The sequence below is a fragment of the Cololabis saira genome, chromosome 15, assembly GCF_033807715.1.
Source record: "Cololabis saira isolate AMF1-May2022 chromosome 15, fColSai1.1, whole genome shotgun sequence".
NCBI lineage: Eukaryota > Metazoa > Chordata > Actinopteri > Beloniformes > Belonidae > Cololabis > Cololabis saira.
Window position 1 is genome coordinate 5,577,236 of NC_084601.1, and position 23,179 is coordinate 5,600,414.

The following is a 23,179-nucleotide window of genomic DNA, read 5'->3' on the forward strand; positions in this document are numbered from 1 at the left end:
CCCAGGCAAAATTGTCACCACACACGTCATATCATTTAAATGTTTTTTTTTACTCCAGGAGGTTCCCATGATCCCCCAGCCCAGCTATGCACAGGCCGGCTCCGTCTACTACATCTGTCTCCTCAGAGACGAGCTGCTGCTGCACCAAGGTATGGAAAGAATAAAAATGTTAATAGTCCAAGAGTCATTTAACTCTGATTGCTCCATGTTTGTCAACCCTCGGGTGGTTTAACTTACAATCGTGGTATCCAGTGATGTATTTATTCCCGTATTGCAGGACAATATTGATTTGCTATTAACCACACAGAGCAAATCTGTTTTCAGGACTGTCGGGTCATTGTTGGAGTTGACACAGATTAAAAGTTTCAGTCAAATGGGAAATATAGATCCATTTTCAGTTATGTTGATGTTTTAGTTCTAATGCAAAATGTATGTTTGATGCAATTTAGTTGTCTTTGAATAGAAACACTTTTAGGGCGCATGTTAGCATGCATTTAGATGTTGGGAATATAACTCGAAGACAATAAATTTTTAAAAAGAACAATTCAGACAATTTGATTTGATGGAGTTCAATGCAGTTCTTGACATTTGTTTAAAAAAGATATTCATTTTCCTTTCATAGTCACTGGAATTAAGCTATTTCTTTTAGTAAGCTTAGTTACCTTCATATTGATGGAATTTGATTTAATAAAAAATCTGAAACTCAAGCATTTTTATTTTTTTGATGCTGAATATTTTACATTTGATTCTTCTTATTTAATTTGTTCTTTCCCAACACTTAAGGTCAGACATAGATTTGTTGTGTATTTTACTGTGGTTTGGTTGTGTCTACTGTGTCATCAAAGCCATCACTCTCGACAACATGAGCAGATCAGACATTTTTAGCAGTAAATTCTGCAAACCTGCTGTAATAACTTTAGATCTTTGGGACTTTTAGACAAAGTTTTCGGTATCCACAATTTGGCTTATGTATTGTTGTTGCTTGAGCTAGCTGTACACAGGATACACAGATTTACAATGTCTTGCACCTGGCTCGCACAATCCATTCTGTCGGGTCGCATTTTTCTCAAGTTTTCAAAAAACAGAAACATTTAAACCAAATATTTGGTTCAGTTGTTTTTGTGTCTTGAAAAACTGACTTAAAAACTGACAGATTTTAAATGTAATTTCAGCCCAGTGAACAATTTACAGCGTATTTTCAATTTACAATCCATAGTTTGGTGCTTTGATGCAGTTATATCTATAACATTAAATGTGTTTCTAATTCATACCGACTGCTCTTCAAGTTTACATTGTTTTCTTGTTGCTTTTAAAATATACAATTTTAGAAGAATAATCTGTTGGATGTGTGTGTTGTGTGCAGGTGACTGTGTGTATCTAATGAGGGACAGCAGGCGGACCCCTGAAGGCCAGCCCGTCAGGCAGTCGTACCGTCTCCTGTCTCACATGAACCGAGATAAACTCGACATCTTCCGCATTGAGAAACTCTGGAAGAATGAAAAGTAAGTTCAGATGTAGAACATGGAATGACAACATGTACTGTTCATTGTACTGTGAGTTTGCAAATAGAGCCGTAGTGGTTTTGAAAATACTAATCTTCAATTTTTATGTCCCGCTCAAACTCTGAAGGGGTGAGCGGTTTGCCTTTGGTCATCACTACTTCCGGCCTCATGAGACGCATCATTCCCCATCACGACGTTTCTACCAGAACGAGTTGTTCCGCATGCCGCTGTACGAGATCATCCCTCTGGAGGCCGTGGTGGCAACCTGCTGCGTCCTGGACCTTTATACTTATTGCAAGGGTGAGGAGGGAGCACTTTTGCTTTCCTCTTTTGAATGATTGATTCTTTCTTAGATATCTTAGTTTTATAAATCTGTTATTGGGGTGTCTGAATACGGTGATTGAGCAGCTCAGAGCTGATCAGTACTGGAGTTGAGGGGGGATGAGGGGGCTTTTTCAACATTTAGAGTCATCACCAGAAAAATAACACCAGAAAAATTACTTATTTGACCATTTTCACCTGTTTCAAGTAAATTTTCACTTAAAATAAGTAGGAAAATCTGCCAGTGGGACAAGATTTATCTTCTTATTACAAGCAAAAAAAATCTTGTTCCACTGGCAGATTTTTCTACTTATTTTAAGTGAAAATCTACTTGAAACAGGTGAAAGTTGTTGTTTTTTCCAGTGATGAGTCTTGTTTTAAGTGTAATGAGATTTCTTTACTAAAATGAGACATTTTAACTAGAAATAAGACAAATATTCTTGTTAAGATTTAGAGTTTTTGCAGTGATCCATTTTACTTATCCTGTGAAGGACAGAGTCATATTGATAAGTTCAGAAAAGTGTTTTTTATTGTTGTGTTTTGATGTATTTGATGTAAGCCCAGTGGATATTTAAAGCTTACAGAAGGCTGCATTTAACTGCTGCTATGTCATTCCTGCAGTATTTCTGCAGGTGTTTTGGTCACTGCTATTATTTGGAATATATTATATTATTTGTAATCAGCACAAATTATCTGTCCCCATATGATAAAATCCACCATCCCCCCTGATTTTCTTTTTACAACTCGAGTACTGGAGCTGATGGATGTAGTTTTATCCTTGCAATTAGATTTCAGTCACTAGTGCTGTAGCTTGTTATTGGCAGTTTTTTCTACTGTTAAAGTTACTAAATAATAAAAAGCGTATTCTGTTTACAGGCCGGCCGAAGGGTGTGAAAGAGCAGGACGTGTACATCTGTGATTACCGCTTGGACAAGTCGGCGCACTTGTTCTACAAGATCCATCGTAACCGCTACCCGGTCTGCACCAAGCCATATGCCTTCAACCACTTCCCCAAGAGACTCGCGCCGAAGAGAGACTTCTCGGTGAGATTGATGGGGGTCCTGACATCGTGGGCAGTGTTGTGGTGGGGTCTGGTACTGCTTTATAAACACATGAGAAGAGACTCAAGGTTATAGTTAGGATTGTCCCGATCAGGATTTTTTAGCTCCCGATCTGATCCCAATCACTTGAGTTTGAGTATCTGCCGGTCCTGATTTTTCCTGATCCGATCACTTTTTTTGGCTCCCGATACATTACCGATACTTTTTCCCGATCAGATACATTTTGGCAATGAATTAAAAAAAAAAAAGAGAGAAAAAGAGTACTAAAACTCAAATTATCCCAAGTTTCTTTTATTGTCCATTGGAGAACAACATGGACATTTATTTCAACAAAGCTTATCAGCACTGGTGCCACAAAATGTAAAAACATGAAATTGCAAACTATAACAAAAAGTGCAGAATAGTGCAATAACAAAAATAAATACATTTAACATCAAAAGAGGCAGTTGAATGACATCCAGTCAAATACTTTTTGGCGTAACCTTAGTGCAGAATTCTGAAGGGCATGAAATGAATAGCAGCAGCTAATGCAACATGAACATATAGAACATTTCACAATTCAAACATGTAAACCATGTTAGTTTCGCTTACTTCGTCAGTTCCGGCCACTGGCTGGAAGTGACGTTAAATGCAACGATATATAAAACGATTGAATATACATTAAAAACATTAATAACTAGGTATGTCCTGATACGTTTTTGGCCGATACCGATGTTTTGAAAATGCCGTGATCGGGACAACACTAGTTATAGTACAGTGCTTTGTAGTTTTTAGTGTCACTGCAAAGGTAAACCATTGAGAAAATCACACTTGATCATTGTTACCAAGAGGGAGACTACAGACAAAATGTAATTTGGTCACTAGCTTGGTAATAACAGAACTTTTTGTTGCTCAATTATGAAGATCTTAACTTTTAATCAACAATGTATTCGGATCTCAAAAAATACTAATAATTATACTTGATGTGAAGTTAGCTTGCTCTTTTTGCTTCTACCTGATGTTGGATTGACACCAGCTACAGTGTCATGGATTGATTTTCTAAGTTAACTGAATGAAATGGAAGGAATCTCAATTCTGGATATTTTACAAAAAAGGCAAAACGTCTGATATATGTATATATTTAATAATCTGCTATGTTTTTTGCAGACTTGAATGCCATTAGTTCATTTGAAACTTAAGCTGCAGCCTTTTAAAACATTTCAAACACATTTTTAACAGGGTGTGATTTTTACCATTTTTTTTTTTTGCAGCCTCATTATGTTCCTGACAACTATAAGAGGAACGGTGGCCGATCGGCATGGAAAAGTGAACGACCCAAAGACACAGATGACGGGTCCTCCTGTGACCGGGGCGAAGACTTCCCTCCTGAAGCAGAAGACGGAAGAGGAGTGGACGACGACATGGACATGGCTGCAGACGATCCGGACTTTCTGCCAGCCAAACCCAGACGAGCTGAGCGGGGAAGAGGAGAAGATGAAGATGATGAAGAGGAAGAAGAGGAGGAGGAAATCCAGGAGGATATGGTGCGCAAGGACCTGGAAGAAGGTTCTAATGAGAGGATAGGAGAAATGCTTGAACTCCCATCATCCGTGGCCTCCTCACCGCTTCATCAGCCACCTCTTAGCAGGAGGGATGCCCAGAGGGAACGACTCAACAAGATCCTCCTGGATCTGCTGCACAGAACACCCAGCAAGAACGGTAAGGAGCTGGGAACAAACCAGATACATTAGGGTTGCTTTGACAGATCATTCTAATATATTAGATTTTTTTTTTTTATATATTTGTGTTTTTCAACTCCCTTTTTTATAAAAATAAAAACAGTTGCACATACAGAAAGTACGGTGGCCGAGACCCGCCATTGCTGAAAATAAAAGTAACGCTGCGAACAGAAACAAACGCCGCTGCAAATAAAATAAACGCTGCAAACAAAAAGAAACGCTGCTGCAAATAAAAGAAACGCTGCAAATATAAAGAAACCCCGCTGCAAATAAAATAAAAAAACGACGCAAATAAAAAAGCCACAATGGAAGTGAATTACCGGGGACTGTTTTTGCCGATGCACCGGTGTTGCACATTAAAAATTACACGTAGCGACGTTGAACACTAACCTTTTCACTTATTTTCTCGTTCGTTCTTCTTATTCCTCGCTCCTCTTATTTCTTCCTTTTCACTTACGTCCTCTTCGTCTTCTTCTTCTCCTCTCACGTAAAAAACACAGGTGCATCAGCAAAAATAGTCCCCGCTAATTCACTTCCGTTGTGGCTTTTTTATTTGCGTCGTTTTTTTAAAATTTGCAGCTGTGTTTCTTTATATTTGCAGCGTTTCTTTTATTTGCAGCAGCATTTCTTTATATTTGCAGCATTTCTTTTATTTGCAGCGGCGTTTGTATTTATTTGCAAAGCGTTTATTTTATTTGCAAAGCGTTTATTTTATTTGCAGCGGCGTTTCTTTTTATTTGCAGCGTTTCTTTAATTTTCAGCAATGGCGGGTCTCGGCCACCGTAAGAAAGTGAGCTAGAAACACCCCGACTAAAAAGTGTCAAAGCAAAGATTTTACTTGCATGACTCAATAGAGCAGCCATCAACTGCTTTTCATCTCTTCTCACTGCATCTTTAATTCATAGAGAAGCAGATTGTACTTTTCTCTGCTGGTTCCAGTTTTAGATGATTTTTATTTGAAGGAACATAATTGACAGGTCACAAAATCCTCTTAATAATTGTTGTCTTTACTGAAAAATCACCTCGATACTCACAATAAACGCTAACTAAGAATAAGCTGGTAAATTAAAAAATAAATCAAACTTTAAATTTCCATCTTCCATCTTCTTCTCTCCAGCCATTGATGTCACATATCTCCTTGAAGAAGGAGCAGGACGGCGGCTACGGAGACGGACGCTTGGTTTCGGAGATTTTATTCTGAGGAAATAAAGTTTCCACGTGCCTGCCACGCACACTGCCTTTCACTGCCGTGATCGCAGGGCAGAAAAAGGAGGGACATCAAGATGGGAAACAGCATTGTTAGTTCTCCACCCGTTATGGACAACAATGCATCCCTGGGGGCCTCTTCCACTTTACCTCTTCCAAGACTGTCGTCTCAGCTCCGAGAAGTTGGAGGGGGTTTGGAGGCGTCGAACTCCAAGACGGTTTCAGCTCGTCAAGAGTTGCAGAGGAGATCCGACAAAAAAAAAGGCTTCTCTTATTTAAATAGTATCATGCAAAATCTGTTTTTGAAAAATGCACATAGGAGAAGTAACCCATGCGCTTGGATACATTGAACATTACAGACATGGGTATAATGTGTTCCACTAGCAAGCATCAGAAATGAAACAACTGGTACTGAAAAGGGATGGACAAGGATGGAGGGATATTTTATCTTTTTAGTTCAGTGGGCTTGTGGATATTGAAAAATTGTTCCCCCTTGTGGGATCTAGCTGCAACTACATAGTGTAAGAGATGAGTACAAACCTGTACCAGGACTGTCTGGGAGAGAGATGGCATAGGAGAAACGTAGAGTTGAGCGTGAGCTCAGATGCTGCTCTTTGGAAAGAGAGAACAGGGGGGGGTGAACTGCACTTTTGGTACCATGGATATTGTGAAGCTCTGTGTAATGTATCTACAAATGAAACACACTAACACTCACAGTATTGGATGATGCAGTCAGAAAAAAAAGCAAGTTAAAACATTTCTTATCTTTTTTCCAGTTATACTGTAGAAACTCATTTAGGAACAGAGGAGGACTGTGGTGTGTTTGTTTTTAGAGGCAATGGGAGGCGCGGGAGTGAGGATTTTTGGGGGAGGGGGGCTGAGTGTGTGTGCTTTTGTCAAAGTGTCTTGTTATTTTTCACTTTTTCGTGAGGCAGTCAGCTTCGCCCTCTTTTTTGAAGTAACATGATTCACCAGCTTAACTAAATCAGGCAGGGAGGGGGGGGAGAGACGCCGGCTCCTACCGTAACGCCTTATACAGCCGTGCTCTTCCCCCTGCTTTGCTTGCAAGTGTGTGTGCGTGCATACACACTCAGTGTGTCTGCCAGGTTTCATGAAAATATACCTTTTTAAAGAAAAAAAATACAAAAAAATAAGGGCTCTATGGCAATTAACAGTTTTAAGAAAACTATGAAAAACAATAGTTAACATGAAATGTATTGTGATGGTCATATTTTCTTACATTCTGTGAGACGGATGGGGTGGTGTATACTGTATATTTGGCGGGGGAAGGACTTCAGATCTCTTTTTTTGTCTTCTGACTGTTCCTGGTTGCCATGGAGAATGTTTAAAAAAAAAAAAAAAAAAAAGAAGAAGTTGTGTATTTGATGAGATTTCTTTCTCTTTTTTTTTTTCCCCCCAAATGCCTCTGCTAAAAAGGGACACCCTGCAATGTCCGAGTGCGGTAAACTGACAGAAAAGTGACTAGAATGAGACACTGAGGGAGGGAAAGCAAGAACAGGAAGCTGTACAGTGCCAAGTTATGTAAATATACACACTTTACATTGAGGAGTGTCTCCAAAAGCAATATCTTAAATATGGATTTTGTTTATTAATGTACTGTACAGGACTCAGCCCTAAATGTATTATTATTATTATTATTATTATAATATTATTATAACTACTTTCAGTTGTATTCCTATAATGAAGACACTTAAGTACGGAAGAAAGTGATTTTTGTAATATCCAGAAAATCTCACCATAACTGTCCTGATGACATAAAACTTAAGCTGAGTTTTCCTTGCCTATAAATTAAGTTCACCTATGTACTGCATGAGCAAGAAGAATGTCAGACGGACGCCGAAGTTACTGGGACAGGACAGTGACTCAGCAATGACACCTTTGTCACTGAATTTTGTTAATAATATTACTTTTAAGGAGAAATTTACTCCTTGTTTTTTGCTGCAAAGTGTTGAACACTAAAAAAACAAACCAACATAAAAATGTTAATGATATTTTTAAATGGTGACAGAAACAAAAGTAAAGCTGTCAGCCCAATATCATGCTATAACTTTTTGTTTTTCTTTCAAATAGGAAACTTCCGTTTTTGTGATAGCAGTCATTGTATGATGCTTGTACTTGTATTTGTGTGTTTTGTGTGATCTGTTTAGTTATTTTTAGACAATCACAAAGTAAGATGCAAGCATTGTAAATGGCAGACTGGCAGATATTTTGTGATTTGTACAGTTTGTCAAAAAAAAAACCTTCTTCCACTCGTTTAAAGTTTGTAATTATGATTCTTAAGTCATGAAAAATGCTGTTGGTTTTTACTTTTTGTTTTATATTTGTTTTGTTTTTTTGTTTTAATTTGTTCGTTTTTTTTAATAAAAAGCACTACATTATTGTAAATATATATTGGTGTTCTGCGCTGAAAATTACATACACAAATATAATAATGTAGTCACATTTGTTGTGATCCTTTGAGTATAAATTTAGTAGAAGAGATGTTTTTCACATGTTTTGACCCAATGGCAATGTTCATTAATAGTCACTTCATGTATAAAAAAAAAATAGCATTTAAGAATTTTCAAGATTTGCTGATGGATGGATAGTTCCTAAGGTCAGTCAGTGATCATGATACATCTTGTGATCAATCAATTGAATAGAACCAGGACGAGCATTAAAAAACTTGAGGGGAAAAAAAATCTTCATTTTTGAGTTTCTTAGCTTATTCAAACACTAGAAATCCTAATAAATTGTAAATATTGAATAATATAAATTAATATAATAAAATAAATGTATAAAATAAAATAAATAAATACATTTTGGCAAAATGTAATTCAAAATTCGCAGTAGTTAAAACGAGAAGCCGAGTATGGTCATGTTTAGCAACAGCTTAATCAAAGTTTAGTTTTTTTTTTGTTTTGTTTGATTTTTGGTTCTTGAGGTATAAAATCACACCATATTTGAAAACCTGTTGTTGCATTTACCAATGTAGACACTACAGTTTTACAGAAAACTTATTGTTTTGAAACGACCTGATCCAAGTCTCGCGATAGGGTTCGGGAGTTGGTTGCCCTGGTAACGCGGAGGTAACACCGAGCCTGATGGAGGTTAGGTGTTTGAGCACTTTTGCTGAACTGTTTAGTGACCGAACACTGTTTCCACTATAAAACAATTAAGATATGCCGAAAAAAAGACCTCAAAAGAAGAAAATCCAGGAAGATGAGCCTCCTGAAAATACAGGTCAGCACGACGTGTCTCTTTTTTATCAGCAGGTCAAGAATCATTGATATCAATTTAGATCTGCTCCGCGGTTAGATGTCAGAATATGAATTTGATATTCTTAAAATGAAAAGGAAGAAAAACTCCTAAACTTTAGATAGTACAAGTGTATAGCATAGAGTTTGTGTTATTAATGTGTTCTATATTTATTTCTGCAACTACCTCTAAAAGCAGAGAAATGTTAGTGAATAAGTAATGCTGTAGTATACTGTTTTGCTTCATACATAATGGTTTTCAATAACTCCACACAAGTTGTACGATCCGATAGTTTACTCAGAACTTAGATGGGCAGGTGTAAAGACAACAGGCAGTCGGTTGTAAACCGTTATAACCGTTATAACAGTTATATATATCCGTTTTTACCGTTGGATGTGTTTCCAGCACCGCAGTGACGTAACCATGGTAACGCAGCCCTGCCCAAAGGTGCAGCAGCATACACATACAGGACTGTCTCAGAAAATTAGAATATTGTGATTTTCTGTAATGCAATTACAAAAACAAAAATGTCATACATTCTGGATTCCTTACAAATCAACTGAAATATTGCAAGCCTTTTATTATTTTAATATTGCTGATCATGGTTTACAGTTTAAGATTAAGATTCCCAGAATATTCTATTTGTTTTTTTAATTGCATTACAGAAAATCACAATATTCTAATTTTCTGAGACAGTCTGTATATTGCATATGGGTCAATGACGAATAAGGATTTTCAACAGGTCAATTGTAAAATAATTAAAAAAAGAATATCTATTGCAGTAGTTCAAACATTAAGAATGTGTTGTACACATAAATTGATATAAACATTTTAAATTTAGTGATTTCAGAGTTTTTTGTCAAGATGAATTGGCACTAGGCTTAAAAAAGGTCATGTGGTGCAACCATGATTCATATTAAAATAAATTAATTTTCTTAACATCTTGACATTTTTTTTTTTTATTATTCAAAAATACTTGTTGTTTTTTTAATGGTCACATGATATTTCATAAAATGGACATCATCAACCAAACTTCGTATATTATGATGGAAATATAAATACAAATGTGTTGCAATCTTACACACTACAAGACATTTTGGAAATCATGCCAGATAGGGCAGAAGATTGATTTAAAAACATTTAGAGTGATTTCAAAACAAGAGTCGTGGTCGGACGGTCGCACCACATGACATTTTGACGCTTAAAACAACAACAAAATTCAAATAACTAGTAGTTTTTGTAAAATTCAAGTGAGTCCATATGTGGGACAGGTAGTTCATATATATGGTATTTTTTTATCCATTTAAACCTTTTTTGAATTGAAAAAAAAAATCTTTTTTTCAGAAAATATAGGCGTCACGTCATTGACCTTAAGTTGTTTACATTTCAAGGACACGTACCTTCCCATCTCAAACGTGGGATAGGAGTATCCAGGAATTGCAGAAGTAAAACAATAATGATCCGGCATGCGTTTGGCACATGGATAATAATCGCCAAATAAAATTTTCCTTTTAACTCATCCAGTCATAGTGAATTAGTTTTGAAAGATAGCAAACAGTCACTTGTGTTATTGCGGTAATAACTGGGTAAGATTTAGTCGTATCTTTATTTATTACAATTTAGACCATTTGTGCCTCTGTTCTTCCACAGCACGACCTGAGAAGAAACCACAGACCTTTGGTAAGCTGCATTTTCCTCGGTTTGTCTTTACTTCAGCCATAGCATATTTTCAGAGGAGTTGCTTGGTCAGTCCCTTAATTCTGGTGCCCTACAGATGAATATCACTGTTCAGGAAATGTGCAGATCGACTTCCCTGCTCTTTGCGCTCTTCTGAACGTGAAGGAGATCCCAGCAGTTTGGACCAGACATTCGACCTCCTCCACCATAAGTAAGAAAGAGCTGCTCATGTTCCAAACAAAGAAACAAACTCCAACAGTTTTGCACTTTCCAGTTTAATCAGTTCTAATGCTTCTGCTTACTGTTTTTAGAGCCTCATCTCAAATTTTATGCACAATTCACACGGGAGAGGTCATTATGTGGGAAATGTGCATACACAGTAATTATCCTTTTTATGGCCTGCACCTCTGCTTATAAGTAATTTCACTTCCAGGAGACAAGCAGTTAGAGATAAATTCTGCCCCTCGCGACTGGTCCAAGCCATGCTTAGAGGCCGAGCTGGAGAATGAAAACCCTCTCAGTACCAAAGAGGTCAAAGTTTCTGGTAAGAGCTAGACACTGAGGGGACCTGTTCACAACCATAGTGCCCTTTGAAAACACACTTAAAAGCCTCCGTCACGTCTATAGCTACAAATCACATTGGTTATTTATTTTCCAGTCATGTTATTCACAATTGTGCTGCATTTTGTATCATGTAATGCTGAAATAGTGTGGGTTAAACAAATAAGATTATCATTAATCAGCATTTAACTGTGACTAGACAAGATCCACAGCTTCTTTGAAGAGTTTTATTGTGAACATAATCAAATTTGTCACGAATACACAGGATGGAAGGTGGATGAGCAAATGTTTAAAGTGCTGCTTAAGGTGCTTCCCTCAATCAGGCTGCTACATGGACTCCAGTGAGTAATTACACTTAGAAAATGAAGAGTGGTGCACTCTTGTCATTGCAAACAGCGGTACTTCTATCACTGTTTGGTTCTTGTTTGTTTGTGTTATCCTCTTCACTGCGGTGCAGCTTTTGGCAGGCAGGACTGAAGGAGGAAATGCTAATCTCTCTCATGGAGGTGGTATCTCTGAGCGCCAGCCTCAGGTGCGTGGATTCTATGCAATTCAAATTAAGAGTCTTCATTTTCCATCTCCCTGGTTCATAGGTCTAAATGCATCTGACTTGTGAAATGGGAATTTCATTTGAGTTCAAGCCAGTAACTACGGAAGAGTATTAGGGCCAGGCAAGAGAAAAAAAATTTGAGAGTGGAAGATTTTTTTTTATTGTGCACTTCGAGAAAAAAGTCGAAATGTTGAGATTAATGTTGAAATACAATTTCGAGAAAAAAGTCGAAATTTCGTGAATAAAGTCGAAATTTCGCCTTTTTTCTCAACATTTCGACTTTTCTTCTCGACATTTCTACTTTTTTCTTAAAATTTCGACTTTTTTCTCAACATTTCGACTTTTTTCTCAACATTTCGACTTTTTTCTCGAAATTGTACTTCAACATTAATCTCGACTTTTCGACTTTTTTCTCCACATTTCGACTTTTTTCTCGAAGTGCATAATGAAAAAAAAATCTTTCTCCTCTAAAATATTATTTTTATTTTTCTCCTGCCTGGCCCTAATACTCCTCCGTAAGTAACAGTTGTACATTTACAAATAAATTTAATCTAAAATTTGCTGAATAAAGTTTACTGATCTATCATCTACTTTGAATTATTTTAGGTCTCTTACACTTGAGGGCAATGTGCTTCCCAATCAGAGCTTCCACCTTCTTCTCCCTGAAGGCAGCGTGTGAGTCACACATACAGTAATAAACCCATCTTTCCATGGAAGTGCCTAAACATGTCTAAGTCATTAAATGTGTTTCTTTGGTCAAGCCTTACCCACTTGTCCCTGCGAAACAATCGGATTGGAGACGAAGGCGCTCGTCTGATTGGTGCAGCTCTCTCAACCACCAGATCTGCTAACAGTAACCTCCTGTCACTCAACCTGGCATTCAACTCCATCGGTGATGCAGGTGCTGTACATATTGCACAGGTAGAACTCAGAGCTGACTCTACACTGGCACTTCATTTCTGATTCATGTTAGCTGACGTGTTGTCCTTTTCCTGCTTTACATCCCAGGGACTCCGGTTTAATCGTACTTTGCTCTATCTCTCACTGTGCAACAATCATATTGGAGACTCAGGAGCTGCGGATCTGGCGACGGTATCCATCTTCATCATAGACAACACATTTGTATCGTATTAATGTATTTAGATAAATATCTAAACCGCATTCTGCTTATTGCATTTAAAATGTAATTACCTTGCACTGCTCATCATTTCCACTTTCAGATACTTGGTGAGTTTGCACTAACTCATGAAGAAGTTGTGGAGAGAAGGAAGCTGCTCCTGCAAAGAAAGCAGGCGGTGAGTGTGGTTAATACCCAGCCTTCCTTTAAACCAATCCTTATCCGCCATCATAAAAGAAAACTGGGAAAAGAGGAAGGGTGAAACACAGTTTCACAAATATGAAAAGCTTTCATGGATTAATTGTGTTGCTCTGTCTTTTCAGGAATCTCTATTTGCTGAACAACTTGCCTCAGCACTTGACACTTCACTGAGTGTTGGCAAAGGGGAGAACAAAAGCCTATCCAGAAAAAAAGTAACATGCTATGCTTACACACCAACGTGGACAGTAGCTAAAACTGTTTAATCCTAAATATTTAATTTATATTTTGAACAATGGGATTTTTATGCGTGTCATTTCAGGAAGCTTCCAGAAAAGATGAGGAACTTACTAACATCAAAGAAAAGTCTAAAAAGAAATCCGATAGTCAGTAATAAACACTTTTTCTATTCATTATCTTGGTGAAAGAGAGTATAAGTGTTTTCTCATTGCCATCTTTTAAATCTTACAGCTAAAGGTAGAAAGTCCGAGCAAAAAGAGGCAGAATCTCCTGTGGTAGGTACCTGAAACATTCCCTAAACTTCTGTATAAAGTGCCAGATGAATGCCAGCATGCACAGCACTGTATGTCATTTGATTTGTATAATAATTTATTTATTTTTTATTCAGGATGACTCGAGTGTTTCCCTGAATAAGGTTTGGTGGATGCAACATTTTATGGAACAAGAAACTTCTTAGCAATGCCTGTGATGTGAGGGACATGTCCGTGTTCTCCTGAAGGAGGAGGAGCTGGTGGAGAGAGTGCCCCCCCTGCTGGAGGAATCTGTGTATCGCAGGGACGGACAACTCTTCTTGCCTGGAAACAGCACACTAGAGTCCCTGAACCTGGCAGGTCAGAAACTGAGTAGCAGGGGCGCCTCCAAACATGTTTCCTAGGGGGGGGCAGATGGGGCCACTTCAATTCTTGGGGTGGACACCAAAACTAAAAGCCATTAAAATCATTACAGGTTTTTATTGTACTGTTGTAGTATACAGGCTCAGAAATACTTTTATTTTGTTGTTTTTCTTACTTTCTAACTTGTCTGCATATATGTTAATGGTTAATACCATGTCGGTAAAAACCTAAGGCATATATATGTATGTATATGTATATATATATATATATATATATATATATATATATATATATATATATATATATATATATATATATATATAAAAATAAATACGCATTTTTAATATATAATATAGATCATACATATATATATATATTTATTTATTTTTTATTATTAGGCTCAGAAATACTTAAATAAACGCCGACTGACATGCATTTGGCCCAAATGATTTGGGATGAAACGCATAACTGATGATAGAATCTACGTGACCGGCAAGTGTTTTTTTTTATTGAGGCTAGTGGGGTGGCCAGCAAATTTGTAGGGGGGGCCATGGCCCTGGCCACCCCCTGGTGGCACCACTGCTGAGTAGGATTCATCTCTTTTTTTCATTGTTATTTCTATTTTAAATTTTTTGTATAAAGCGTGTGTGTGTTTTGGCTGCTGCACGACTGAATTTCTCCTCTGGGAGATCAATAAAGTCTTCTATTCTATTCTATTCTATTCTATCTCTGCGGAAATGAAGATCAGATTACAACTGCCCTTGTTTGGCAAGAGGAATGTTTCAACTTGTTTTTTTTTTGTTTTTTTTGTTTTTGTGTTTTAATGTTTCTCTTTAAGACCTTTTAATATCTCTTCATGTTTAATCTGTGCTTCAAAACAAGCTGATCGATAAATCACTCACTCACTCACTCACTCACTCACTCACTCACTCACTCACTCACTCACTCACTCACTCACTCACTCACTCACTCACTCACTCACTCACTCACTCACTCACTCATTATTGTGATTCATTTCAAAAATGACTAAATATTATTAATTATTTCAGTTTTTGTAATCCCATTTACAAGAGGGACCTGTTTAAATGTATTTGATAAGTAGCAGCCACTTACTTAGGGCTCTGTGCAAATTAGCTAATGACAGTTTGTTAGGCTTTAAGAATAAATAGTTATATTGAGTGTTTGTTTTTTTTTTTGCGTAGGGAACAGGATTACGGAGAAGTCGTTGCCTCTGTTCCTCAAGTCACTGGAGATGCAGGAGGAGAGAGGAGGCCTGCTGCGTCTCTGTCTACAGGTGTTTTACGGCTTCACACTTCAATAGACTCAGGTTGACATCAGGCTTGTGCGGTTTACATGCAGAGCTGGGTAAAGTAGCCAAAAATTGTACTCAAGTAAAAGTACTGTTACTTCAGAATAATATGACTCAAGTAGAAGTAAAAAGTAGTCATCCAAATAATTACTTGAGTAAAAGTAAAAAATTACTTGGTGAAAAAACTACTCAAGTACTGGGTAACTGTTGAGTAACGTCTGATTTATTTTTTTAACACAACCATTCAAACAGACAAAAGTACAAAATAATCATCTTCAGGCAAATTAAATCAATAAAATAATAAAATTAATTAAAATTAATAAAAAATAGCTTAAATTGAACGAAACTTAAAGTAAATTCAAGTACTTTAATAAATAGAATAAATAAAATAATAACAGAATAAAAAAATAAATTAAGCACAAGTAGCACAAAATTTCAAGTCTTTGTACTTTTCATTTTTAAACAAGCTCAGCAGACAGAACTAGAACAAGCCCATGAACTCATAGAAACTCTGTGTGTGTTTGAGTCTGTGTAAATGCAAAAACATGCAAAAACAAACATTTTTCCCAAAGAATCACCCAGTGATGTCATGAGATTGACGCGTACGTGGATAAAAGGGATAAAAGAAAAGTAACAGCTCAACGTAGCCTAATGTAGCGGAGTAAGAGTAACAGTTTCTTCTTCACAAATCTACTCAAGTAAAAGTAAAAAGTATAGTGATTCAAAACTACTCCTAAAAGTACAACATTTCCCAAAATTTACTCAAGTAAATGTAACTCGTTACTACTCACCTCTGTTTATACGTCTGTACAAATGTCTGAGCCTGACCCTAAATACAGCTGTACACTGCACATCAACAGGAAGGAAAGACAACAATAAAAACAATATCATTTAGTTTAAAAAAAAACTTGGTAGTTGATAAAATATCCCATTTAAGGAAATAGCGAAACAGGGAACACAATCACATAAGAAACCTGAGACTTTGTTTGTCTGTCCTTTATTTTATCTGTTGGGATCCTTTTTCTTCCAAGGTTGTAAAAAAGAAAAAAGTGAATAAGATTGTTCTATATAAGAATTGGTAATTATAAATAAAGTGTTCAAAAAACCAACACAATCACATAAGAAACCAACGTTATTACATATCTATATTTTTTGTCAGCATTAGTTATTGTAACTTAAATATCTACGAGCATTAACATTAGAAATCGCCGGTGAAAAACTATCTTCTTATTTAATGTGTGTGGAGTTACTGTATGTTTATCCTCTATTTATTTATTGTTGATTAATGTACACTGTCTGTTTTTTTTTTCATAATTGGAAAAGCTTAAAAATCTGCTGTTATTTATACCTTTGTGCAGCATTCCTCTTGGTTGCATTTACGTTTAACATACTCCCTTTTACTTGCACACATTTTTGTATAGTTTTCCTTTTCTTTTCCCTTCTCCTACCGAGCTCTGTTTAAACAGCGAGTGTATTGCTTGTGCCATGCATGCATGTTGAAATCTATAGGATTAACTCTTGAATATGATGGTGATCTGTGTTTTGTATTACAAACATCTGTGTCTCACAGAGAAACCTCTTTCCACCGGAGTGTGAGTGTTACATGGAGATTAAGAACCAGATGGAGCTCAGACTCTCTCGCCAAAAACAGACTGAAACAACAGAAGAAGAGGAGACAGTGCTTGATTAGCATTTACTTCCACTGACATTTGGTGTTATATAGCAATGAAAACATGTGTACTTTTCTTTTAGTATTTGTTACAAGAGATACAAAGAAATTATAGAAGTCATGTTGAGTCATGGGATATAAAGGTTGTGTACAAGCTGGAGGAAAGAGAAGAACTTCGATCTTTTTGAACTCTGAGCCACTTTGCAGCTTTGTGTAAAAATGCTTTCCCACTACTTTGCTTTGCTCAAAACTTCAATTTACTTTGAATAAAAATATCCGCTAAATAAAAGTACTGTCAACATAAATAAACCACTGGTATTATATCTCACATGCTCTCATTTCTATTCATTGCATCTCAGTAAAAAAAAAAAAAGAGAAGAGAAGAAAACAGAGAGAAAACAAAACCACAAAGAAAAGCACAAAAGTTGAAACTTTTAATGAATCCCTCTGAGAGCATTGAAGCCTCACAACACTGACTTTTTCCCCCTTTACTACAGTCAAGTCACAATGGAAGGGAGCATTTATTAAAATAAACTTGGAGCTACTCGAAACAGTCCTGATTAGTGTCGCCAACCGTCCCTTGAAAAACGGAATCATCCCGTATTTATAAACTAAAGTAGCGTCCCGTATTGAGCTGTGAGAGTCAAAAAATAGTCATAAAATATCACTGGAAAATGGCATTGAGCTGTTGAGTTCATAAGTTATTTTTTCTGTTTTACTACAACTGTAACCTACAGTCATGGCCTTTGAGGCACAAATATGTTTACAAGTTTTCTACAGACTTTCTGTTTGCACTTTTGTTATTACACTAAAAATGTTCACTATTACAGAATGGATGTTCTGCTTTCTTTCTATTGTTTTATATTAATTTATACAATTTTAAGTTAAGCAGGACAGGTTTCTGTTTAATAAAGATACTTATTTTATTCAGTTCATTTTATTATTTTGTATTAAAGTGAATTGCTGGATAATAATTTGTTTTCCATGTGTTCATGGTATTCAAAAATATGCATCTAATTCAATTCAGGTACCCCACAGACTGTGAACCTCCTTCTTTTTGCATCGATATTAGAAGCTTTTTTCTTCTTCTTAACTCTACTGCATCACTATTTGAATATTCCCACAAGAAAGATCCTACGCAACCATCAAAATATTTCCATCAAAATATAGTAAGTGTAGATTGTTTGAGGGATAGTTACTGTACAATTGAATATTTATTCTTCTTATGTAAAGTTGCAACTTTACATTGGAAGATACTTATTTTATTCAGTTCATTTAGTTATTTTGTATTAAAGTGAATTGCTGGATAATCATTTGTTTTCCATGTGTTCATGGCATTCAAACATATGCATCTAATTCAATTCAGGTTTGAGTCAAATAGTTAAAAAATCGTTTCACTCACAAAAAAAGGGGCTAAAAAAATTCACCACGGCAGGAAGGGTTAAGGCAATAGGGTTGATGAGGTGTCCCTTATTTATTTTACTGGGAGTTACTTAGAGTTGGGTAGTAACGAGTTACATTTACTCCGTTACATTGAGTAAGTTTTGGGAAATGTTGTACTTTTAGGAGTAGCTTTGAATCACTATACTTTTTACTTTTACTTGAGTAGATTTGTGAAGAAGAAACTGTTCCTCTTACTCCGCTACATTAGGCTACGTTGAGCTGTTACTTTTCTTTTATCCCTTTTATCCACGTACGTGTCAATCTCATGACATCACTGGGTGATTCTTTGGGAAAAGTGATTGTTTTTGCATGTTTTGTCACATGTACACAGACTCAAACACACACAGAGTTTCTATGAGTTCATGTTTGTTCTAGTTCTGGTTAAAAAAGAAAAGTACAAAGGCTTGAAATTCTGTGTTACTTGTGCTAAATTATTTTTTTTTATTCTGTTGTTATTTTATTTATTTCATTATTTATTAAAGTACTTGAATTTACTTTAAGATTAATTTAAGCTATTTTTTTTATTAATTTTAATTTATTTTTTTATTTTATTGATTTAATTTGCCTTAAGATAATTATTTTGTACTTTTGTCTGTTTGAATGGTTGTGTTAAAAAAATAAATCAGTCGTTACTCAACAGTTACTCAGTACTTGAGTAGTTTTTTCACCAAATACTTTTTTACTTTTACTCAAGTAATTATTTGGATGACTACTTTTTACTTCTACTTGAGTCATATTATTCTGAAGTAACAGTACTTTTACTTGAGTTCAATTTTTGGCTACTCTACCCAGCTCTACTTTACATTTCTGATGGTGAAGAACAATAACACTGAAGGTCCCCGTAATACAAAATACAATAAAATACAGTATTAAAAAAAATAAAAAAAAACAATGAGAAGGGACGTAAATATCTCTCTATATATTTATTATATGTATATAATATATGTTTTTGTGTGTGCGTGTGAAAATAAATAAAAGAAATGAAGATATAAGTTGATGTGACGTCACTTATATAGGCGGCCCGCCGCGGGAATGTGTCGTCACTTCCGCCTCGTGCTCAAAGCGCCGACAGATATGAAGCCGCAGCTTCCGGTTGATCCTCCTTTTCGGCAGCGGCTAGATCTTCGCCAACATGCCAGTGAGTATCCCCAGCCCGACCAAACGGCATATTTACCCCATTTCACCAAAAGCTGAAGGGCAACTACCGAGCCCGACGGCTCTATAAGACATTGCCGATCCAACCAGTGTCGGTTTTATCCGGCTTCGTTGGGCTGAAGTCCCAGTTTTTTAAACATTAGTTTCGCACATTGCGAGCGCATTGTGACACAAGATGGCGGCGCGCAGCCCGCAAACATGGAGCCAGCTCAGCGAGGATCTGTACCGGAGAAAACCTCACGATCGCTGCTGCTGCTGCCGGCAATGGCTCTCGTTAGGGCTAGGGTTGTGTTTTATTGTTATAGTTTCCAGGTCAGGTGTATAATATTGGTGCAAATGCCTGGTCGCTGTTACCTAAGCCCGGGCTCGTAGGCCAGAGAGAAGCCTGGCGAGGACAACGAAGAACAAAATAAAACCATCCGATTACACTTTACTCCTATAATCAGGGGTTTAGATCCGATGTCAGGATTGGGAGGGGACACCAACGTGATTTTAATTTTTAATCTTTTGCCAATATGCAACTCGTACCATAAATTGGTAAATGCTCGCCAAAAATACTGCAGGAATAATTTATTGTGCTTACCTTTCTTGTTTATTTGTCCTAAACAGCCAACAGTGTGTGTCACTGCTTACTTAACTCATAATTTTAAGGGTTTTGGGCATGTAGTGTCTACTCATCTCAAATTCTTCTCACCATCTTCCTTTTATCCTATGGGACTACTTTATGCACGATCAATTGATATATGGATGAAATATGGAGCCCTAAACAAGTTGTTTAAGCTAATTGATCATGTTTTGACACAGTTATGGTGGTAAACAGTTCTAAAAAAAAAAAAAAAAAAGGACCCATTGCTAAGAGCACAATAAACACAGCACAAGTTGACCCAACATATTTATTTACATAAATGTCAAAAAGCCTGTCAAAAATTTTAAAAATATTAATTCAGACTTAAAAAAAATGTAAGGAGTAGCAATACTTTCATTCTGTACACCTCAAAACGCACCGTGGGTGTATTATTTTTTTTATAAATATATTTTTAATAAATATTCTACATATTCAACCTTTAAGTCTGAAAATACATTTGTTCAATTTTGAATAATTTAGGGTATTTTTATTGGGGGGGGGGGGCAATTCATGTTTTTCAGAAATTCTTCCCCCCCGGGATCTGCGTGATGTTTTGTTCTTTAAACGTATATATTAAGATTTGTCACTGTATTAACGCTTTTATTTCCTCTTCCTTTTCTACACTGTCTTCATCCTTTTTAAATCTCAGAGCATTGAATGTCAGCCAACATCAAATAAAATAAAAATGCTGCTCATCAGCATCTGTGCTGCAGCATTACCCATGATGCACCGCCGGGCTGGGAGACTAATATATTCTCATACTATGTGCTAAAATAAAAGTTGCATTGGTATTTTGTGTTTCAAAGGCAGATTTAGAGGTGATATTTGTGTCACATTTTGAATTAGTTGCACTGCTAAGTGACTGGACTTCCTCTCTCGTGGTCTTCCAATCTCATTCCAGTGCCAGAACAACCTCAGTTTGCAGAAGGGTTGAGCTAGACACTGGTTCCCCCCTTTCGAAGACTGAGAACAAACACATTCCACCATGAGCTGTTGTTACCAAGTGTGGGTTTGGGCAGTTCAATCTCATACTGCTTCACTCCCGTCCCGGGCAGCTCGTGATGTTTTGTTCTTTAAACGTATATATTAAGATTTGTCACCATATTAACGCTTTTATTTCCTCTTCCTTTTTTTTTTTTTTTTTTTTTTCTTTCAACGTAGCTCGCAAAAGACTTGTTGCACCCATCCCCTGAGGAGGAGAAGAGGAGGCACAAGAAGAAGCGTCTCGTTCAGAGTCCCAACTCCTACTTTATGGATGTGAAATGTCCAGGTACAGTTTATTCCACATTCATGTCCATGGTGGTGATATCTTTGTGGGAATTTGGATATCTGGGTTTGTTAGAGGCTGGAGTATTAACTGGTGTCTTTTCTTTGTTCTCCAGGATGTTACAAGATCACAACGGTGTTCAGCCATGCCCAGACAGTCGTGCTGTGTGTGGGCTGCTCAACAGTCCTATGCCAGCCCACCGGAGGAAAAGCTCGCCTGACAGAGGGTCAGTGACGTCCACACACTAGTCCGTCCACCGCTCGGGTGTCGGGTGGGGGTTCAGGGTCTCGCATGCAGCCCATCGCTCAGCTTTAACCACTGGCTTGGGTTTCTGTATGCACTTTTGTTTCTACAAGGAAAAAATAGTTTTTGTTTTTGTGACATAAAGGGGCTCGTATGTTTTGTCTTTTGTAGTTACACCCAAACTCGCATCATTCTATCTTTAAGTCATTTTCTACACCGTCTTCATCCTATTAAATCTCAGAGCATTGAATGTCAGCCAACAGCAAATAAAATCTTGGAAAAAATGCTGCTCATCATCTGTGCTGCAGCATTACAGGACTTGTGATAAAGAAGTTCTTTATTTTCTGTAATGCAATTTATAAAAAAAAAAAAAAAAAAAGTCAATACATTCTGGATTCATTACAAATCAACTGAAATATTGCAAGCCTTTTATTATTTTAATATTGCTGATTATGGTTTACAGTCTAAGATTAAGATTCCCAGAATATTCAAATTTTTTTAGATAGGATATTTGAGTTTTCTTAAGCTGTAAGCCATGATCAGCAATATTAAAATAATAAAAGGATTGCAATATTTCAGTTGATTTGTAATGAATCCAGAATGTATGAGATTTTTGCATTACAGAAAATAAAGGACTATCACAATATTCTAATTTTCTGAGAGTCCTGTATTCTCATACTATGTGCTAAAATAAAAGTTGCATTGGTATTTTGTGTTTCAAAGGCAGATTAGAGGTGATATTTGTGTCACATTTTGAATTAGTTGCACTGCTAAGTGACTGGACTTCCTCTCTCGTGGTCTTCCAATCTCATTCCAGTGCCAGAACAACCTCAGTTTGCAGAAGGGTTGAGCTAGACACTGGTTCCCCCCTTTCGAAGACTGAGAACAAACGCTTTCCACCATGAGCTGTTGTTACCAAGTGTGGGTTTGGGCAGTTCCATCTCATACTGCTTCACTCCCATCCACTCGGTCACTGCGAGCGCTCAGCGCGTGGACCTAATCCGTCACATTTACCACCATGGCTCGCCAGGGCTGCGTGTGCTTTGCGTGCAGTATTTCTGTGTAGTGAGGTGTTTCTTTTGTCAGCAGCTGACTGTCATTGTGTCCTGTAACAGGGTGCTCATTCAGGAGGAAGCAGCACTAAACTCTCCTCGGAGCTGAAGGGAGAGCAGGGGATGGACCGGTCGATATCAGCGTGTCTCGAGAGAGACTGGCACAGAGTCCTGCAGTCGGATTGGAAATGAGACCAGAAGACTGGACTGGACAGCTGATGGGATTTCCACAGTTGGTGTCAACGGATCAAATGTTGCTGTAATTCCACTCTCCAACCCTGTTTCTCTCAATAAATATTGTTTTGGCTAAAGTAATGGTTTTTGTGTGATCATTTTTGTAAGCGGACTTCTTGCTGCTGAAGTCCCAAAAGTGTCTTTTTCCTCTTAATGCCC

At 37.0% G+C, this 23,179-nt stretch overlaps 3 protein-coding genes and 2 non-coding genes across 5 annotated transcripts in view; all 5 read left to right on the forward strand.

The window, feature by feature from the left end:
• ash1l (ash1 (absent, small, or homeotic)-like (Drosophila)) overlaps window positions 1–6,321 on the forward strand; it is a 52,789-nt gene extending 46,468 nt beyond the window's left edge. Inside the window, exons 22-27 of the mRNA XM_061742229.1 lie at window positions 59–149; window positions 1,364–1,502; window positions 1,630–1,802; window positions 2,700–2,866; window positions 4,135–4,582; window positions 5,720–6,321. Of these exons, the coding sequence (XP_061598213.1) occupies window positions 59–149; window positions 1,364–1,502; window positions 1,630–1,802; window positions 2,700–2,866; window positions 4,135–4,582; window positions 5,720–5,811 (1,110 nt within the window). The 3' untranslated portion in view covers window positions 5,812–6,321. The remainder of the gene's footprint in view (window positions 1–58; window positions 150–1,363; window positions 1,503–1,629; window positions 1,803–2,699; window positions 2,867–4,134; window positions 4,583–5,719) is intronic.
• Window positions 6,322–8,910: 2,589 nt separating this feature from the next.
• On the forward strand, window positions 8,911–17,304 carry lrrc71 (leucine rich repeat containing 71). Its single transcript, XM_061742289.1, has 17 exons — window positions 8,911–9,051; window positions 10,717–10,746; window positions 10,841–10,954; window positions 11,177–11,287; window positions 11,570–11,645; window positions 11,762–11,836; window positions 12,461–12,529; window positions 12,616–12,775; window positions 12,863–12,946; window positions 13,075–13,149; window positions 13,295–13,384; window positions 13,492–13,555; window positions 13,641–13,684; window positions 13,798–13,824; window positions 13,909–14,020; window positions 15,226–15,317; window positions 16,903–17,304. The coding sequence occupies exons 1-17, from the start codon at window positions 8,991–8,993 to the stop codon at window positions 17,020–17,022; spliced, it is 1,404 nt and encodes a 467-aa protein (XP_061598273.1). The 5' UTR covers window positions 8,911–8,990; the 3' UTR covers window positions 17,023–17,304.
• Window positions 17,305–19,511: 2,207 nt separating this feature from the next.
• On the forward strand, window positions 19,512–23,097 carry rps27.1 (ribosomal protein S27, isoform 1). The gene is made up of 4 exons (XM_061742230.1): window positions 19,512–19,582; window positions 21,386–21,494; window positions 21,607–21,717; window positions 22,850–23,097. The coding sequence occupies exons 1-4, from the start codon at window positions 19,577–19,579 to the stop codon at window positions 22,876–22,878; spliced, it is 255 nt and encodes an 84-aa protein (XP_061598214.1). The 5' UTR covers window positions 19,512–19,576; the 3' UTR covers window positions 22,879–23,097.
• LOC133461669 (small nucleolar RNA SNORA35) lies at window positions 21,071–21,199 on the forward strand. The gene has a single exon (XR_009784227.1). It is a non-coding gene; the product is annotated as a small nucleolar RNA SNORA35 (small nucleolar RNA).
• LOC133461670 (small nucleolar RNA SNORA35) lies at window positions 22,497–22,625 on the forward strand. Its single transcript, XR_009784228.1, has one exon. It is a non-coding gene; the product is annotated as a small nucleolar RNA SNORA35 (small nucleolar RNA).
• Window positions 23,098–23,179: the final 82 nt, after the last annotated feature.